Raw genomic sequence first — 21,007 nt, forward strand, 5'->3', positions numbered from 1 at the left:
TGTGGGAGACCTGGGTTCAATCCCTGGGTTGAGAAGATCCTCTGGAGAAGGAAATGGCAACCCACGACAGTATTCTTGCCTGGAGAATCCCATAGACAGAGGAGCCTGGCAGGTTACAGTCCATGGGGTCACAAAGAGTCAGACAAACTGAAGGAATGAGCTAGCCTGATGATTCCAGCCTCCGTAGGGTTGGGAGAACATTCTGAGCAATATGTGGACCAAGCGGAGAGAGAGAACCCAGAGGAGCAACTGCAGGTGCATGGGATTAAGGAGTAAGTGACAAAAGGGGTCCTAGAGCAGCTGGGAGAGGCTAGAGGATAGATTTCTTCAGGCAGAGGACATCCTTCTTCTGAGAGAGGAGGAAGGTGAAAAGACAACTGGACATACAGAGCCATTTTAGAGCAAGGCCAGTGGCATCTGGAGCCAGCTCATTTCAGCTCATGATAGCAAGTTGCCACTCCTCTTCCCAGCTTTGCCCTCAGTAATCACAGCCAGGTCAGGGATATGTGCATACCACCCAAATAAAAAATGCTACCCATAGGGGCTTTGCTTTTTTCAAGAGCCAATTATTAAACACTGATTAGTGTTCCACTGGGCGAAGGGGAGGATCTTTCCCCGTTTTAGGGAAGAAAAAAGTGATATTATTTTTAAAAATAGTTGGATGATTAGGGAAGAGGATGTGTTTGTGGGTTTGAGGAGCGTGGGTAAAATCTGTAACAGATGCCATAGGAAATGCACAGGGAGTCATTAATAGGGAAGCAAAGCCATTGCCCAGAGGAATAAGGCCCCAGCTGCAGAGAAATGGCACAGATTGCAGTGGTCACGGGCATCACAGGTTAATGACTTGCCCAAGAGGTGACCAATGACTTGCCCAAAGCTGGTGACCGGCAGGGTAAGTGTGGCCAGGACTCACCAGAGTGAGTGAAACCAGGCTTATGGTTAAGATGGTCTACCAGAGGTTCTAAGCTGGGTGGAGAACCTTTAAAAAATGGGGCACCAGTGGAGGAGTCTGAGGAACCCTAGGACTCAAGGCTCAAATGACACAAAGTTTTGGGTCTGGAGGGGCTTCCCTGGTGGCTCAGATGGTAAAGAATCTGCCTGCAATGCAGAAGACCCAGGTTCAATCCCTGGGTTGGGAAGATCCCCTGGTGAAAAGGATGGCTACCCACTCCAGTATGCTTGCCTGGAGAATCCTATGGACAGAGGAAGTGTGAGTTCATGGGAGAAGAATTACAGGAAGGGCATGGAGTGGAAGGTCTTAGCTGCTGCTGCTGCTGCTAAGTCGCTTCAGTCGTGTCCAACTCTGTGCGACTCCATAGACAGCAGCCCACCAGGCTCCCCCGTCCCTGGAATTCTCCAGGCAAGAATACTGGAGTGGGTTGCCATTTCCTTCTCCGATGCATGAAAGTGAAAAGGGAAAGTGAAGTCGCTCAGTCATGTCCAACTCCTAGCAACCCCATGGACTGCAGCCCACCAGGCTCCTCCATCCATGGGATTTTCCAGGCAAGAGTACTGGAGTGGGTTGCCATTGCCTTCTCCGGAAGGTCTTAGAGATGAAGCCAATTTCAGTAATGAAGAGTCTCCAAGCAAAGATGACCAGAAATCCTTGAAATACAGTGGTGGCCAAAGCCATTGACATGGGGGTTCCCATGGCCAATGGTTAGAAAAGCTTCCTAGAAGTGGTTTAGATGGAGGACATGAGAAGGAAAGCACAAGCCCCATGATGCCTGGGGCACCAAGGAGTGGTGAAGTCAGGATGACCGTGGGAGCTAGACCCAGATCCATCACTCACCTGTCCAGTGCTGAATGCAGATCAGGAGAATGGAGGGGAAAACAAAGCTCGGGAAAGAGGAGGGGCCCCAAGGCTGCAGGGGCCAGAGGGCAGGTAAGGAGGGAGCAGTAGAGATGTTGCTGACCATGGCCACAGAAGGAGGAGTCAGAGATAGGTGACCTCATGTGAGACGCATGGAAAATACTGGCTGCTGCCAGCTTGGGGTTGGCAGGCTCTGTGATGTGGACGTGAGAAGTGCTTTCTTACTGGTGTTAAAATGGAGTTCCATGGGCAGGAGAGAAGATGCCAGCATGCTGGTATAAGGACACCACGCATCAAGCAGGCTAGTCCTGGGCTGTCTGGGTGTGAATGCTTAGGAGACAAGGACAGAACAGACAGGACATCTTTGCCCCAGGAAGGTGGATGGGGTGGCAGGGAGGAAGGCTGTAACAGGGGTGGGGGTTGGCTCCATGGCCACAGGGGCCCAGGAGTGCAGGCTTCAGAGTCTGACAGTGGGATGTGAATCCTGCTGGTAAGACCCAAGAGTGATCACCTAACCTCTCCTGACCTCAGTGTCTTGGTCAGTGCTCTGGAGATGTTAATTACTAATGTGCAGGGTTATGTGAGTAACAGGCTGTGGATAATGCCCGACACAGTGATTGTGGACAGAGCAGAGCCAGTTGAGGAGAGTCCTACCCCTTTGGATAGCTTACCCCTTCTCCAAAACTCCGGTTCTCTATAAAACCAAATGTATATTATATATAATGTGAAAGTGTGACAGTGTTAGTAGCTCAGTCTCGTCTGGCTCTCTGAGTCTCCAAGGACTGTAGCCCACCAGGCTCCTCTGTCCATGTGATTCTCCAGGCAGGAATACTGGAGTGGGTTACTCTTCATTTTTTCCAGGGGATCTTCCTGACCCGGGAACTGAATCCAGGTCTGCTGCATTGAAGGTGAATTCTTTACCATTTGAAACACCAGGAGGATATTATAAAATATTATATATATAAATATATATTTAATAAATAATATATATTTATATATACATAGAATATATAACATATATTTATATAAGAGGGCTTCATTGGTGGCTCAGACCATAACGAATCTGCCTATAATACAGGAGGAGACCCAGGTTCAGTCCCTGGGTTGGAAAAATCCCCTGGAGGAGGATATGGCAACCCACTCCAGTACTCTTGCCTGGAGAATTCCATGGACAGAGGAGCCTGATGAACTATAGTCCATAGCGTCAGAGAGAGTCAGAAACAGCTGAAGCGGCTTAGCATGCATGCACATAATATATATAATATATAAAAATAACCCAGCTTCAGAGACACCCATTCTCAGGAATTGGGCACATATGCTCTGAAGATCATATATTTAGAGATTGGGTGTCCAGTTACACCTTTTAAAGAGAACGGGCAGAATGTGGTTTTAACTTCATTACATTCTCCAGCACTCCCACCATTGTAGCATCTGGTGTAGCCTAAATATCTCATAATCAATATGTCATCACAGCACTTCTCCCAGCCGGGATTCAGTGTCCTGGAGCTCAATTATTCTCTTCTGAAGATATACAGTTCTGAGAACTCACCCTGCACACAGTGCAAACATTCGAGGGTAAGCGAGTAACGTTCCCGTGATTGCCTCTTTTTTTCCGAAGGATATATACTGCAGTACTCCGAGGACAACAGTGAGCAATGGGGGAGTTTTCCCATCAGCCCTAGCGAACGTTCCTACCGCCTGGAAAACCTGAAGTGTGGGACTTGGTACAAGTTCACTCTCACTGCACAGAACGGAGTGGGACCCGGGCGCATAAGTGAGATCATAGAAGCGAAAACATTGGGCAAAGGTACGAAAGACTTCTGTTGTTTCTAGAGATCCTCTGTCTTCCAGATCAAAGAGGGGGGCGGGGCAGCAGATTGGAGTCACAAAAGATGCATCATGGATCTGTGAGTTTGAATGTTGTTATCCCTGAATGGGTCTGGCAGTGTTTCAGCATATTGAGAGAGATGGCTGGTCTTTACAAAATAGTCTGATTCTCTTTTTTAAATTATTTCATTGGCAGTTTAAAAGAAGAGTGTCCACAGACATAAAAAATAAGCTTGTAATCCCCAAAGGAGAAAAGTGGAGAGGAGGACTAAATTGGGAGTTTGGAATTAACAGATACACACTACTGTGTATAAAACAGATCATCAACAAGGACCTACTGTATAGCACAGGGAACTGTACTCACTATTTTGTAATGACCTAAAAGGGAAAAGAATCTGAAAAGTATATATATATATTACACACACACACACACACACACACACATATGTATAACTGAATCACTTTGCTCTATACTTGAAACCAATACAACATTGTACATTAACTATATTTCAATAAAAATAAGTATGTTTTTTAAAAAAGAAGTGTCATTTGAAAATCAAGGCCTTTGGTGCCAACAGTGCTACCCAGTTCCCAGGCTGACTAGCCATGAAATGTGACCTTTGCCCTCTCACCTTCTCCTAGGGTGACCTTCTTCCTTGTCACCCCCTCCCTTCTATTTATAACTGTCACATTGCCTCATAGACTCTGCTTTCTAGATTAGAAGTCACTGGGGTTGACTGTTAACCTTCAGCGTGAGCTGGTTTTTCCTCTGAAAGGTGGACCTTCAGGGAGGTGAACCCCAGGGCAGTGATGTTCAGAGGTGACATGTGCAGCCCGAAAACAGCAGCGGGAGGGCGGGATGGCGCTGCACATGAGTGTAGATGAGGAGGTGAAGAGGGGGGTCTTTGCAGGTTTCCTCCTGCGACTCTCATCAAGTGACATGGACCACATTACAGGCGAGCCAGACATCCTCAGGCGAGGGTGTCATTTGGATGCAGTGCTGAGTTTTGCATAACACACACCAGGGCTCAGAAGATGAAGTGCTGACTTCTGCAGAAACACACCCATCGGGTCCTTGGGCTCCAGTACGAGGCGCTTGGACAGCAAGGGTGCTGTGGGTACTTCCCACGTCCAAGTCTGCCTTCTCCTGGGTCAGGTCCATGAATGGACACATCAGCCCAGCACATCACAGAGGTTCCTTCAAAACTACTCAAGGAAGAGGAATCCCTCAAAGCTACCTGAGAGGCTGTGTCCTGGGCTTACATCCTAAGTGTTGTCCACCAAATAAAACAAACTTTAAAAAAAAAAAAAAGCACTCAAAGAAACACATACCTGAGAACAGAATTGTTCTTCAGGGATATCTAAGATTCACAAAGATAACCGCTACCCGCCCAATGCTCCCTTTCACTCCTAGGTTATCTTGGCTGGGACAGCCTGTTGGTTCATAAGATCCTGGTAAAGAGTGGGCAGGTAGCAAGCAGCCTGTGACCCAGACTTGGACTGAGCCCCTCGCCTGCGGGGAAGCAGTCCAAGGGCAGTGCAGGATGACCTTGGTGACCTTCACGCACAAGCCCCGTGACCTGGCCCCCTGTCCCCTCTCCACAGAGCCTCAGTTCTCAAAGGAGCAGGAGCTCTTTGCTAGCATCAATACCACGCGTGTGCGGCTCAACCTCATTGGCTGGAATGACGGCGGCTGCCCCATCACCTCCTTCACACTCGAGTACAGACCCTTCGGGACCACGGTCTGGACCACGGCCCAGCGAACCTCCCTCTCCAAGTCCTACATCCTGTACGACCTGCAGGAGGCCACGTGGTACGAGCTGCAGATGAGGGTGTGCAACAGCGCGGGCTGTGCAGAGAAGCAGACCAACTTCGCCACGCTCAACTACGATGGCAGTAAGCTGGCCCCGGCCTCCCGCCTGCGTCTCGGGACATGTGCACAAGCTCACTGTCCCTCTCCCATTCGACATCCATCCTCGGTGCAATGTGACCCGTGCCCGCAGATCCCCTTAGGCTTTGGGGCCGTCCAGTCTGCTCCTCCCCAGGGCTCCCTAGACCAGGTACCCATGTGCCCATGGCTGAGTTCCAGGAAGGAGGGACTGAGGCCCGGGGACCCTCACTAGGCAGTCAGGGTGCAGGAGTGACTTCTCTTCGGGCTGAAGGCTTCTCTGCACGTGGTTGGTGCTTCGTCATGACTGTGAGCTAACACTGCTTTTGTTGTCTCCCTCCTCTCCGCCCACCCCATCCCAAACCACATAACAGCTTTCTTTTTTCTCTCATTTAGCCCTTAAATTGCATGTGCAAAAGCAGTTTTCCATAAGTGAAGGCATTTATGTTAGTCTCTAAGAAGAAACAGAGGCACAGATAGAAATAGAGTAATGTTATAGGATGGTAGTGGACATGCACACGCATGCATATACACACATGCATATACACATGCATGCACACATTCATAGGCACACACAAACATGCAATTTGCAAGAGGTTTCTGAAAACCAGGCGAGGTGTCTCATGAAAATTAGTTGACCGAAAATATGAGACATTTTTATCCTTTTTTTTTTTTCCTACAACTAGTATTGTGGGCCATTTATTGATATTGAACAAATGTCAAGCCCAGTGAAGCTAAAGGCGGTCTGACATTGATGGTTCTGCAGTCAGGGAATTTCAGAGAGTCCTAACTAGCAGCAAGTTGAGCTGATTTTTGCAGCTTTGCAGCGGTGGTCCACTCTGGGAAAGGCAGTGGCTGAATTAGGTGCTGTGCTCATTTGTAAAAACAGTCTCCACTGGTCAGATAACCTGCAGCTGTGGGCTCAGCTCCCTCGGAGCCCCTGTCCAGCGTCTACCCACCAGGCCGGACCACGGTACTGAGTGACTTACTCGGAAAGCCTGTGCCTGAGCAACACCCCCCCCCCATTCCGTTCTTCACTGGAAAGGCTAAGGGGTGTCCTCTCCTCTGCTTGTGTGCATTCAGGATCTTGCCTTAATTAAAGCCCTGGCAGGAACTTCCTTGGAGTACTAGTTATCCTGTCCTAAGAAAAGAGAGTCCATAAACCCAAGGAGCCTGGGACGTGACCAAAGGATGCTCTGGAGGTGATGTGGACTCAGCTCCTCCCCTGGTCAGTCTTGACTGGCCCTGGGCTTGTCCCTCCCACCCTGGCATACTGTGAACCCACCCTGGAATCTCCTGCACAGATTCCTCCCCAGCCAGAGCACAGGCTCGCCCCCAGCATTGCAGGCCTGGGTGGGGTGAAGGCAAGAAGGTGCCTATGTGGGAGTCCTGGAGCTGGTGATACCAGCCTGGGGCCCCCACCCTCAAGACCGCTGATACAGCTCCCAGATGTGAGGCTTCTCCTCAGAAGCCCTGCTCCTCCTGGGCCGCATCACTCTAATCTCCTGGCCTCAATCAGCAGTGACTTCAAGAGGTTCCATCACAGAGCATCAGCTACCATAGAGTAGCACATCTGACCTGCTTTCTCCTCCAACTCTGTTTCATTCTTTGATCTGACAAAATAAAGGGTTTCACGCTGACCAAATGTTTTCCCTAGCATTTAAAGGTTCCCCAAAGTCCTTTGCTAGCAGGGTACACATTTGAGCAGAAAGTATATTTCTTGCTTTAGATGATGGACGTCCACTAATTGCCTTTAGATCATCCCGCTCTGGCGCCCAGCCTCACTGTAATCTGTGTGGTCCAGAGCGCAGGGCTTCAAGGTGTGCGTTGGTGATAGGCTTACAGCTAATCATTTAATTAGCAACCTCTCACATGCAGCATTTGAAACTGTCATTCTTACTTACAAAGTGCTCTGCAGACTTTAAATGGTCATTTTCTAAAAGAAATGTCCTCACTTTATCCAAGATCTCAGATTAGAATCATGAAAAATGTCCTACATGTAAAATGTTCTGAAATCTGAAATGATTTTATTACACTAAAAAGAAAAATGCATATGTCTGTTTTCCTTGAAAAAGGTTACCTATTTCTTTGAACCAACCTTGTGAATATATAGCTTTAATATCTCTTGTATCACTTCTGCCTGAAGAATCTTTTTTCATTTGGGGAAAAACAAACATTGATGATTAGCTTTCTGTCTGTACTAGTCAGATTTCAGATTCTTCCGTATTTTTTTGGACTCTTTCTTCTGCCATTCCCTCAGCCAGGTGTTTGTACTGGTCCTGTGTCATCTTGGTTTTGTAGACACATCCTCACCTGCATCCCCTTTTGTGCTTCTTACCTGAATTCTGAGCATTTGCAGTCCCAGGGCTCCAGCCAAAACCAGTGTTTATAAATTGGAAGAATGATATTGTTGGCCTTAGCAGACAGCAGAGGGGCCTGGTGTTCTGTATTCCTGCTCTACTCACTAAACGCAGGACAAAGACACTCTTTGTTCAAAGGGAAATTATATTATTTTTGCATTATTTTTCCTAAATTACTGACTTCCTGGCCCTTGTTTTACATGGGAAATACAGAAGACTGGAGCATCTTTTCATAGTGGTGGATGCCAAAATGCAAGCTCCATAAAAGGGGATGCCTGTGTTTGAATCTCTGGACCCATTTTGTTCAGCCTCTCAGCAGAAGGCAGCTTAAAGCAGCTCAGAGTTCAGACTGCTTAAGTGTTTCCTTGTAATTCTAAATAATCTGAATTTCAGAGCATTATAAGGGTCAGTAAATAGCTTGCTTTAGAGACCTGGATAGCTCCTCTTTGAAAAGGTGATTTTTCTCTAATGTCCTGAAAGGAGACTTTTAAAAGTAGATTTGGTCTTACATCCATGATAAAGAGCAATGAAAAAACCAAAGAAAAGAGATTTTCAGCTCCTTTAAGCAGGTCTATCTGGTACAGTCTCCCCGAAGCCTGCCTTCTGTCCACTTGCCAAACCCATTGTTCCTTCTTTGATGTGCAATTTTTCAAACAGCCACTCTCAAATGTGTTCTGGGTGACACTCAACCCCAGGTAAATGCATGTGACTTTTTAAAGCACCCAGCCTGGATATTATGCTTTTAAGTGTCTGCACCCAGTACGTTACCAGTGAAGTCCCTTTCAAAGAAATGGGCTTTGTCCTTTGAGCAGACTCTAGTTCCGTGTTCTGTAGAGTAAGCATAGGAGGGAAGTGAGTAGTAAAGAAATTAGCAAGGACCTAGATGATGAGTTCCTTTCATCTTCATCTCCGTGGACGCCCTCGGATCACTCGCGCGGTTCTTATAACCCATCATCCCTAAAAACTCCGCCATGCTGTCGTCATTAACAGCCACCTAACATCATGACCCTGTTTTCAGGTACAATCCCCCCACTCATTAAGTCAGTTGTCCAAAGCGATGAAGGGCTGACAACCAACGAGGGGCTCAAGATGCTGGTGACCATCTCCTGTATCCTGGTGGGGGTCCTGATGCTGTTTGTGCTCCTGCTGGTGGTTCGGAGGAGGAGGCGTGAGCAGAGGCTAAAGCGGCTGAGAGGTGAGCGGAGGCCTGGCTGTTCCCCCGCACAGTGGGACCAACAGCTGGCTGGGGGGAATCTCACCCCACGGAATGCCTTTCCCTCTCTGGGCTGGATCCCCAGGCTGCCTGGTTCTGTGACCCATGATGTTCCTTGAGCAGGATGTCAGGGCCTCGTGGGCAAGTCAGACAAAAGTTACTACTCAGAAATTGAGTGAAAAAAAAAAAAAAAAAAGAAATTGAGTGAAAGCCAACCTCTTTCAAGTGTCCTAAATCCTATCTTGTCAGTAGGGCAGGCCAAGAGAATGACTTTCCCGTGGGTCTGCCAACACCACTCTTTAATTCAGTCTCTGCAGCAATGCCACCAATTACGGCCTCCTTTAAAAAGACCTGTCTGATGGGCTCTGGAAATGAGAACTATTTTATTGCCGGAAAGAGGAAATTGAGGGTTTATGGTCCCGGGAAAGCATTGTGAGGCAGAAAACACACACGCTTTCCTGAATTAGAAATTGGAGCAGAATCCTGGTGTAAGAGTTTCACTTTAACTAATAGAAAATAAAATAATAGATGATGATAACTGGGGCCAGATGAGAACCATTGTCAGCAGCACCATTATTACGATGTCCAGCTCTGTAGATTCTGTGCAACGGGGCTATTTCCAGGTCGTGTGCAACAGTCCTACAGGCCCTGGCTCTGCGGTGTGAGGACAATGAGTTCTTTCAAATACAAAGCCCTGGGCAGGACAGAGTTCTCTGAGTCCCTCCTCTTTACCTGTCAGGGTACTGAGCCAATCCAAGTTTGGGTAGAATGCATATCTAAGCTGTTTGCACTTTAGAATCAGTGCAGTGAGGGGAATGCAGCATCGTCTCTGTTCTTCAAATTTTCATTTGAAAGCCAAGCTTGGAAGCTCTGTCCTTAAGATGTCTCTGGGATATCCCCAAGCCCTGCTGGTACATCTGGACATTGACCTCTTGTGTAATTAACCATAGAACAGTTAGATCAGCGGGACAGGGGGATATTTCCACCTGTCTTCTCATAGCCAGGGCATCCTCTTGATATAGCTCTCACACGCCTTACCATCAGCGTGCTTCTACTTGGCCAATGAATTAAAGTGGCTGAAGTATTACACACGTCACTCCATCTGCATGCTTTAATAGTCCTTTTGCTTAAACCTTCTGCAGCCCAGTAATTCAGATGAACTGTCGATCTCACTGAAATATCCTTTCTAAATGACACTCTCCACTTAGCGTGTAATTTTGCACATTCACTTGAGTAAATCTTGTACCCTGAGGGTCGTGCTAGGTGCTCGATGTACAAAATGTGAGAAAGAGCCTTCTGAACCTTAGGTTCAAAGTAGGAGGCAGACACTTGGGCATCTACCAGTGAAAGAGCCCAAATGTCACAAGCACTGAAACGGGGCTGCAAATAGATGCTTCGTAAGCATAAAACAGGAAGCAGTTAATTGCAACTGGGGAGGGAAGGGGGTGCCATTTATGAGAACAGCATCACAAAAACATTGTGTTGCCTAATCTATTGAGAAATTCGGTATCAGGTGTGCTGTATTGGATTCCATTCACAAGTGTTCATCGTTAAAATATGAAAAGGACTTTTTAAAAAAATAAGTTGTTCAGTTCAGTTCAGTTCAGTTCAGTCGCTCAGTCATGTCCGACTCTTTGCGACTCCATGAACCATAGCACACCAGGCCTCCCTGTCCATCACCAATTCCCAGAGTCCACCCAAACTCATGTCCATTGAGTTGGTGATGCCATCCAACCATCTCATCCTCTGTCATCCCCTTCTCCTCCTGCCCTCAATCTTTCCTAGCATCAGGGTCTTTTCAAATGAGTCAGCTCTCCATATCAGGTGGCCAAAGTATTAGAGTTTCAGCTTCAACATCAGTCCTTCCAAAGAACACCCAGGACTGATCTCCTTTAGGATGGACTGGTTAGATCTCCTTTCAGTCCAAGGGACTCTCAAGAGTCTTCTCCAACACCATAGTTCAAAAGCATTAATTCTTCTGTGCTCAGCTTTCTTTATAGTCCAACTCTTACATCCATACATGACCACTGGAAAAACCATAGCCTTGACTAGACGGACCTTTGTTGACTAAGTTATTTATTTTTGGCTGTGCTGGGTGTTCATTTTTGCATGGGCTTTTTTCTAGTTGTGGTGAGTGGAGGCTACTCTCTAGTTGTGGTGCAAGGGTTTCTCATTGCAGTGGCTTCTCTTGGTGTGGAGCACAGGCTCTAGGCACATGGGCTCAATAGTTGCAGCTCCCAGGCTCTAGAGCACAGGCTCAGTAGCTGTGGCGCATGGGCTTAGCTGCTCCACAACATGTGGGATCTTCCTGGACCAGGGATCGAACTTGTATCTCCTGTATCAGCAGGCAGATTCTTTACCACTGACCACCAGGAAAGCCTCCAAAAGGACTTTTTAAACCCCCCCCCCCCTTTTTTTTTAACCAAAAACAGAAACCCATAGCCTGGCCTTAGGGACATTGTTATTGAGGTACCAAGGCTGTCTGTTCTTGTTGCACTTACATTGAACTAGCTGCATTTAGAAGACTAGAAATTGTCCATATAACATTCTTAAAAACCAACGGTAACACTTTCTCGTCCATCATTCCTGTTTGATCACAAGGGTTTACCTACAAATATGTTAAACACTAAATCCCTTCCAGCATCTCCCAACCTCTGCTAAATTCACCTTTTCTTCTCGCCCTGGCCCCCGTTGCTTCCTTTCACCTCCCCAGCTATTGTCTGATTTTCCTCTTCTACTTAACAACTTGAACACCCAAACCTTGCTCTTCTCTGCCAAGAGCAAGAAAAAGATGCTAAAGCTGTTGCATATTCTTCCTGGTGCATTTGAGTCAGACCGGTGGCAGGTGGGACGTCCTTTCTTTTTGTTCTTCACAGTCCCTTGTAATTTAGTTATTGCCTTGCAGGGACTCTGTCTAGAAAATATCCTGGGCTGGCATTTTTATTGTCGTCACCTCTGCTGTCCCACTCCGCTATTTTGTCACTGGTCTCGGTAAAGAGAGCAACTCATCACATCCTCAAATCCAGCCTTTCATTCCCCGGAAATGATTTTGTTTTCTTTGTGCTGGAGCAGAGAGAGAGCGAACACAAAGGTTTCAGCAGGGGGAGAAAATAAGTGCTGTGGCAAAGAAGATGTATTCATGGGAGATGCTGAGGAGCAAAGAATCCCAGAGAAGTAGCTGGCAGGGCACAAAAGTATCTGCAGTCTTGCATTTTACTTGCCTAATAAAAGCTTCCAAATCAAGAGTTTGATGAGAGGTCAGGAAGAATGCAAAATGATCAGATACCTCATTCTGTAGCCTTCCAAATGGCAGGTTTTACTTTGGACACACTGAAATATTCAATTCAGCACACTCTCTCTGATTATCTTCCATGGGCAGCCAGGTGCAACGTTTTTTAAAGCTAACTGTAAAATTTTCTTATTAACCATCTCTATTTGATCACAAGAGTTTGGCTAGGTCCTGGAGAGAAAAGAAAGGGTACTAAGGTTCTGTCCCAGGACGATGGAAGCTGATATCCTGGTGACAGTCAGCAAAGGCTTACGTGGGACATGCTCGTCTTTCTATAACATTGAAAAATGTGCCATAAAAGGGCAGAGTGAGTGACTAGGGCTATTGGGAGAATCAGTGAAAGGCCAGAAAAGAAAGTGAAAGTGTTAGTTGCTCAGTCATGTCCAACTCTTTGCGACCCCATGGACTATAGCCCACTAGGCTCCTTGGTCCATGGGATTCTCCAGGCAAGAATACTGGAGTGGGTTGCCATGCCCTCCCCCAGGGTATCTTCCTGACCCAGGGATGAAACCCATGCCTCCTGCATTGCAGTCAGATTCTTTACCAACTGAGTCACATGGAAAGCCCAAAAGGCCAGACCCTGCCCCCAAAGATCTGTCTTTTAGGTTTGAAGGGCCCTTGAACTGGTATGTTTATTAATAATACAACATATTTCCCATTCGCTCATGGAAGGAAACTGGAGCCATAGAGTTTAAGGCAGTAGGTGCCCGTCTATTAAACAGAGTCCATTAGTAAAATCACTCAGTTACCACCTGACCCACATAAGGCACAGATCATATCCCTGGATTAGAATGAGTTCAAATATATTTACAGATTGAATGGCTTCATACAATATTTTATTATGTAAAATAAGGACATTTCTAATAATAGGTCAGTGTTTCCTGAGCAACTACTCCTCAGGATCAAAACTGGAAATAGGAAAATTTGGATTATAGGAAAATACTGCAGGGGTTCCTAATGAACACTGTAAGGTCAACTCCACGCCATTGACCTTGTTTGATTGCTATATGCAATTCAGTGTTTATAAGTAGGTTTGTTTCACTGTATCGACAAGCAGCCTAGTTAGATAACGCACCATAACGTGCTTTATGTAAAAAATTTTTTAAAAAGAAAGAAAGAAAATGGGACTCAAGCAGTTTAGCCAACCTATATTCTTCCTTCCTGAGTGCATTACTAATTTTAGAGCCTAGCGACCTCCTAAAGTCTAAATTGTCTTCAAGTGCTACATTTTTTTAAAAATCTATAACCTTATCCACAAGTTCAGAAGTCACATTTTGCTTTAAATGGTGCCCTGATTTTTTCCTATTGCTAGCTCCTTTGAAGTGCAAGGTTATAGAATAAATCACTGGCTGGGCCTATGATCCCAGCAGTGCCAAATTATAAAAATTTGATTCCCATGTCAAGTAATCAAGGCCAGGATCACTAAAAGCTCCCCCCTTAGTTTGAGTTTACCCAAGAGGGTGCAAAGTACCCAACCAGTATGGGTCAGCTGTCAGTGCCAAGCCAAAAAGCTGCTTGCAACGTTTCAAGTAAGCTAAAGATAAAAATCAGTGGATGACGTAAATTCTGATCTTCTTCCCTTGAACAGAAGCGTATTTATTATCTGAAACATGGTTTCGGATGGATTAATAGTTTAAAGCCGATTAGTTTTGGAAGACCATTCCTAAAGGGAATCTGGCCTTTGTCATCCACAGGCATGGCTGAAGGGGTGGGCCATGACTGTTCTAATATTCCATTTTTCAGCTCTGCAAATATCTGAGCTAAATCTCTCCTCATCTGTAAGACCAACACTTAGCTTGAACTCTGATAATCTAAAGGAAGAAAGGTGTGCATCTGGCAGCTCAAAGACACTTGGACTCAAGGTAGACTTGTGTAAAGGTGGCCATGGTGCATTGAGTCACATGCATGCAAATGTCCCTGGTGTACCTTAGTGAAGGAGTGGTGGGTGGGCCCCCCAGAGACCTCACTGCCGAACTAATAAATGTCCCAATTGGGGCTGAGATGGGATCAGAAGTCTGAAACTGTAGTTCTCAGCTTTGCATTTTCTTCCTTCTTCATTCCTTACTTTTTATCCTTTTGACCTTCATTTTTTAAAAATTATCCTTTCAAAACTTCAAGTGTGTTATGGCAGAACTAAATTTTTAAAAAGGGTTTCTGTATCTTACAGTGGGAAAGCACAGGAACAGAGGGAAGGCAACAGAGCCAGGCCAATGGCAGCCACGGATCGAGGGATGGAGGGATGGGGGCAGAGGGGCGGGCGGGGTGCAGGCAGGAGCAGGAGGGGGCCAGGCGGCCTCAACCCAGGGCTTTGCCCTGAATGTGTGTTCTATTTTGTCCATGTTTGCATTTGCAGTTTTCTGAGATGGCAAGAATATATGGTCCGCTTTCTGGGTTATGTGTCTTGTCATGGCTTTGGAATCAGCTTTCATGTGACTAGATGATTGGGAGTCCTTTTTGTGAGCCTATAAAAATGTAAATGCAGGTTTTAGAGCCCTTAGGGAAATAGCTGATTTATGAGATCCCTTTCAATTCCACAGAAAAGCAGGGGTTGTTGTGAGGGAGCTTACAAATAAGAGCTTTTGAGAGACGGTAAAGTGGGGAAGGGACTTCCCAGGTGGCACCCACTAGGTAAAGAACATGCCTGCCAATGTAGGAGATGTAAGAGATGTGGTTTGATCCCTGGGTTGGGAAGATTCCCTGGAGGAGGGCAGGACAACCCACTCCAGTATTCTTGCCTGGAGAATCCCGTGGACAGAGGAGCCTGGTGGACTACTGTCCATAGGGGTGCACAGATTTGGACACGACTGAGGCAGTTTCGCATGCATGCAAAGCAGGGGGACATCTGCTACTCAAGTTGGTTTTGTGTTTGGGAGACGTGTGCATGTGATTGCCCTGGAGAGGTATGAATCGTAGCAAATTCCATTTGCTTAACTAGAACTTCGGAGAGGAAAGTGTGATGATGTGCCTATGAATGAGAGTCCTCTTTTTTAAGGAAATATAAGGGACTTTCCTGGCGGTCCTGTGCTTAAAGACTTCGACTTTCAATGCAGGGGAGGCGGGTTCCATCCCTGGTCAGGGAACTAAGACCCCACATGTCTTGTGGCCAAGAAACCAGAACATAAAAAAGAAGCAATATTTTATTAATAACAAATTCAACAAAGTCTTTAAAAATGGTCCACATAAAAAAAAAAATCTTTAAAAAAAAAATCAGAGCATGTGCTCAGGATTGGCACAGCTGCAGTGCTAGAGGCCTGTGCTGCCTCGTTGGTAAGAACGCCTATCCCAAGTGCAGACCCCTCAGGAGGGATGCTTCGCAAAGAAGAGGGAGCTGGGGAGACCACCCTGTGATGCTTTTACCCAGCTGGGATGCCTCTTCCTGAAAACTGACCGAACCACAATTAATCGACAGAGCTCTAGCATTTTCCATGCTTTCTCCTTCCTTTTCCCATAAGTCTTTATATTGTCTTGCTTTAGTCTCTTAATGTCTGTGCAAATAGGTGTGAATAAACTTGACATCTTGACACTACTGTGCTCTATTTTGCTGACATGAAAACTGAAGGGAACTTGAAAACCACACATCAGTTAGCTAAGGACTAGCAGGAGTGCTGAGATCACTTTTTTCTACCCAGTCCTTTCTCTGTGACACTTCTTCAGTTTTGGAACTCTCAGGAAAGAAATAGTCTGTCACATCCATATTAAGCTAGCTTAAAAAGATATACCAAAGAAACATGGAATTAAACACAGAATCAATCTATTAACACAGAATCAATAATGACTTTATCATCTTATTTTTCCCCATGGAAGATATTTGTTCATTTCTTATCTCTATATTCATTACCACCCAGACCCCCCTATATTTAAAGAAAAAGGATTCCTTTTTACTTGCCTATCCTTAACCTACTGCCTTTCTCTCCACTTCTTTTCTCCTCTGAATTCTTGAAAGACTCTTTGACAATCAACTACATCATGTCTCACAAGCTCCTCTGAATCCTGTCTCACTGCTCCCCCATCCTCTCAAATGAAAATGCTTTCCTAAAGACAGGGAGTCAGTTACCTTAAGATCCCCAAATTCTCCTTTCAGCTATCATCTTCCAGCCCTCTTTGCACATTCAGAGTGTTACCACATGTTATTTTTTGAAACTGCTTTTTTCCATCATTGAGAATCACTAGGAAAGCCTGGTAATCTGTCTCCATCATCTCCCAGACTGGAAGATGAAGGGAAGAGCACAGAGCCAATGATGGGTATAGAGAAACAGCCAGAGCTTTAGAAAGGTGTCACAAAGCCTAAATCTCAGGCTGAGCTGAAATTTGTGGGGGAAAAAATGTGGCAGACAACACAAAAGAGTGTGGAGCTGTGTTGGGAAAGAAGAAAAAGAAGACTTGAGATGATGTTCTCATCTTAACAGATGGCAGGTAGAAGAAGATGGACTCAGCATCTGTTTTACTTTGGTGTGAACCAAGAGAGGTGCTATTCGGACTAGAAAATGTGAAACAAGAATTATAGAAAAAGAAGGAAGGATGAGGGGGATTTTGAGAAAGGAAGGGAGGAAGGAATGGAAGGAAGGAAAAGGAAAAAGGATAACTCGGGTAGTTTGAGAAAATCATCAAAGCCCCTGATTATTTAAATTGATTTACTCTTTCAAAACCTACTATGTGCTAGTGATTTTGGGAGGATTGGAGAAGATGCTGCCTAAAGTCACCTTCCTAACTCCTTGCTAGTAGATCAGGCAAGCCAAGCTTACAACAGACTATCACACAGGACCCCAGATGATGAGAACCAACCTGTGGGCACCAGTCGATGCAGTGATAACCCCCAAGAGGGGCATTTTCTCTTACTGGAAAGATTAGCTAAGGTGTCATGTGGTTCCCCCACATCGTTGTTGTTCAGTCACTCAGTGGTGTCTGACTCTTTATGACCACATGGACTTCAGCACATCAGGTTTCCTGCCCTCTACTCTCTCCCAGAGGTTGCTCAAATTCATGTCCCTTGAGTCCCTTGAGTGATGCCATCTAACCATTTCATCCTCTGTCGCCATCTTCTCCTCCTGTCCTCAATCTTTCCCATCTTCAGGGTCTTTTCCAATGAATCGGCTCTTTGCATCAGGTGGCCAAAGTATTGCAAAAACCCTCAAAAAAATTTTTTAGAGATTCTGAGCAAAGTGTTTTCAGACATAATCCCAAAGACCTTTGTACATCATCTTTGAACAATCAGATTAGAGAGGTGTTAGGAAGTATACTCCATACCCATTTTCGAAAAACAGTAAGTTCTAGAAATTGTAGATTGAAGTAAATTAGTTTAGGTTATAGGATAGGTTGTGAGCATCAAAGGACATGATAGGGATCAGCCACAGCCTGAACAAATCCTATTTGCACTTTGACAGGGTTGATAGAGAAGAGAGGACCAGGTTACAGCACTGGGCTGAAATACAGGCGAGCTAAGCTGATTTCTGAGATGGCATAAATCCAGGTGGGAGCTAATGTAGTAGAGGATGAAAGGCTAAAACCAAGGAGATAAAATTTAATAGGGAAAATTGGAAAGTCTCCAGTGTAAGTTGTGAAAATTTATTTACTTAACATATAATGAGCATTGTGTTCCCAACAGTGGGTAAGAGACTATCAAAAAAAAAATTACCAGTTTCTGGGCTCAGCCTCATTTAATAAAGGACAACACAAAATCACAGGTCTTCCATAGAAGAGAGTCCCAAGTGGAGAACTGCCTAGAAATTCTGCCGTCTGAGGAGTGATTGAGAAAATTAGAGAATTCAGCCCAGAAAAGAGAACACTGAAGCCAAGCTGCCTCAGACATGCCAGCTACCTGGAAATATTCAAACGGCTTCTCAGTGGTTCCAGAAGGCACTTTTCTTATAGCCAAGGAGAAACTACATCAAGGGGTTTCAACACAAGAATAGGAAAGTGTTTTTCATAATGAATTATATCCTCTGGAAAAGACTGTGGTGTGGTTTTACTGTACCAGAGGCTGGAGATAAAGACAAAAGGGCCATTAGAGAGACAGTATGAAACCAGGAAGTCATGATGCAAAGTGCCAAGACTGAGCTGAACAGATGCGGAGATGCTAGACAGGTGCAAAGGTCCTCAGAAGCCCAGGGAACCAGAACACCAGTGTCACCTGCTGGGTCAGGAGGGTGTACAGAGCAAGTCATGTCTGGGCGGAGGGTGGGGGCAAGGGCTTGGAGGGACAAAATCATGGGGGCTATCGGCAGAGAATGCAAGAACAGAAAACCCAGAGAAGGTTGGCTGTTCAAAGAGGGAACCGAGCTAGAAGGGCAACTAAGTCCAGCACAGGAGGCTGGTACCCTGAGCTGAGGAGTCCTATCGGCAGGGAGTCTCTTTGGAGAATTTCAGAGTGCAGATGTGACCTAGTGAGGGGTGTGACTCAGAGCCATTTCTGCCCTTTCTGCTGTGGGCAAGCTGCTTAGAGGGCTGAGAGTCTGGAGCTCAGCAGACCAAAGAGGGAGATGCTGATGAGGAAATGAGAATTGAACTGGGGAGAGAGAAAAAAGCCAAAGTCCCAGGGAGACTGGTGTGTTGAGTGGGGAGCCCTCAACAGACATGGAAGCCAGGTCAGCGTTGGAGATGTAGGCACCGTCCGGTCAGCAAGAGTGTTGTCTGCCCTGGGGCTGCTGCCAGCCCCAGCTCATTGTAGCCTCTGTCCAGGGCACTGTGGAAGGGATCCAGACATTTATTAGAGGAGGATTGGAAAACTCTGTGATGCCCTTAAGATGCCACGACTCCATGATTTTTAAAATAGTCTCTTAATTTGTCCCACATCCCCTTCTCACCCCTAAAGAGGAGAGTGTCCAGAGTTCTTCCTTTTCTTCTCCCCGCCCCCTGTATGAACAGAAGACCCAGAACCCATCATATCCTTGACATCTCTCCCAACTGGCTTCCAAATCAGCACCACCCCCCCCCACATAGTTTACTTTAATACATTAAAGGACTCGATGTGTTTGAAGCCAGACATCTCAGCCTGCACCCAAGTTGCTGTTTCTTTGCTTCCTAAAGGAGCTCAGAATTCCAACACTGGCTCTTTCTGTGTCCTGAAACACTCTTCCTGTTAGTTTGTGCTCTCTTTAAGGTGATAACAGTCTTACTTCCTCTCCAACTGACCCAGCCTGAGACAGTGCCTTCCAGGGTATGTCCTTTGGTCAGCTGTCATGAAGAATGTGCTCCTCTGCGTGTCCCTAAGGATATGACATGTGTCCCCCTCTATGTATAAAGGGCTTCCCTGGTGGCTGGTGAAGAATCCACCTGCCATGCAGGAGACCGGGTTCAATCCCTGGGTCAGAAAGGTCCCCTGGAGAAGGGAATGGCTACCCACTCCAGTATAAAAACCTTTGAGGATAGTGATTTTAAAAGAGTTTGAATCAACAGACACTAGTTATGATTTCCTACTCAGCTGCAGCAAATGATTGAATGCATCTGGGTCCCAGTTTCCTGATTTCTGAAGGAGGGCTCAGAAATTCCCAGGCAGATGGGTATAAAGGGCTGGCACTCCTAAGTAACCAGCACATCCGGGTTCCTAGCACGTGACCCTAGCCCACTTGGTCCCACCCCCCAGGAGACACTCATGCCTGGTCCCTGATGCCAACTGTGTCATCCAGACACTCCACCAGCTTCACACTCCACCAACTCTCAGCTTCCTTAAGGGGGGCTCAGGGAAGAAGTGAGTTTCCATGAGTATAATGTTGCTCACAGTTTCAGATAAGGCAGAAGGAGGAAATAGTAATCAAGATAGACAGAGAAAGGAATTCACTGTAAGGTGACGAGCATAGGGAAGGGTAGACCAAAGAGGCTTTGGGTACCAAAGCATGTGGACGAAGATGCCTATTAATTGTAGACACAGAAATTTTGCTTTGGAACTTGTCAGTACCAGAGGGACCTGTATCCCCACTGGTTGGAAGCTGTCTTTCCTTGGCACATTGATAGGGGAAGAAAAAAAAATCACAGGAGAGAAAGCTGTGGTGGTTAGCTTCAGGAATAGAAAAAGAATGATGATGGTGTCAGAACAAGGAACGCAGATCCATCCTGAAGACGTTTGAGTCTGAGTTCCCATCACATTGTGAGCTGATGTGCAGCGTTTTACTCTTTGGAATTCCAGCCTCTTTGTAGAACGTTGAACTAGCCAGTGCTTGGTTGTTCCATAGAGCTAATTAATCCCAAACTTTTGGCACCTTATATATGTGTATGTGTATATTTACTTTGCGAGTGTTAAATCATTCAGGAAGAGAAGAAGCTTATCTTGTCTTTGCAGATAACTGTAAAGCCACGACATGGGAAACTCAACGCTGCTTTGCCTTCTTTGCTTTGCCATATGGATGGGGTGAAGGGAGCTGTTTCACTTCCCAGACTGAATCCATCTGTGCACAAGCCCGGGGCCTCCTTGTGAGGTGGGACCTGGCACGACTGACTTGAAGAGCAGTGCTTTGGTTCACAGGATGACTGCCTATGTGTGGCTATTCCTGTGACTGTCCATCCCACACCTCCCAGTTACAGCATCCTGCTCCCTGACTCGAAAGCGACTGCATTCAAGGGTCAGCCCCCAAACACGAAAATGCTCCAACAAATGCATTGCTTCACTCACACTGACAGTCCGCTG

At 46.1% G+C, this 21,007-nt stretch overlaps 1 protein-coding gene across 1 annotated transcript in view; it reads left to right on the forward strand.

Annotated features, from left to right (window-relative positions):
• The window catches only part of DSCAM (DS cell adhesion molecule), an 823,896-nt gene that overhangs the window by 760,591 nt on the left and 42,298 nt on the right, over positions 1 to 21,007 (forward strand). The window contains exons 25-27 of the mRNA XM_043875189.1: positions 3,432 to 3,620; positions 5,246 to 5,536; positions 8,907 to 9,083. Coding sequence (XP_043731124.1) covers positions 3,432 to 3,620; positions 5,246 to 5,536; positions 8,907 to 9,083 — 657 coding nt within the window. The remainder of the gene's footprint in view (positions 1 to 3,431; positions 3,621 to 5,245; positions 5,537 to 8,906; positions 9,084 to 21,007) is intronic.

This window comes from Cervus elaphus, chromosome 19 (genome assembly GCF_910594005.1).
Source record: "Cervus elaphus chromosome 19, mCerEla1.1, whole genome shotgun sequence".
NCBI classification, from domain to species: domain Eukaryota; kingdom Metazoa; phylum Chordata; class Mammalia; order Artiodactyla; family Cervidae; genus Cervus; species Cervus elaphus.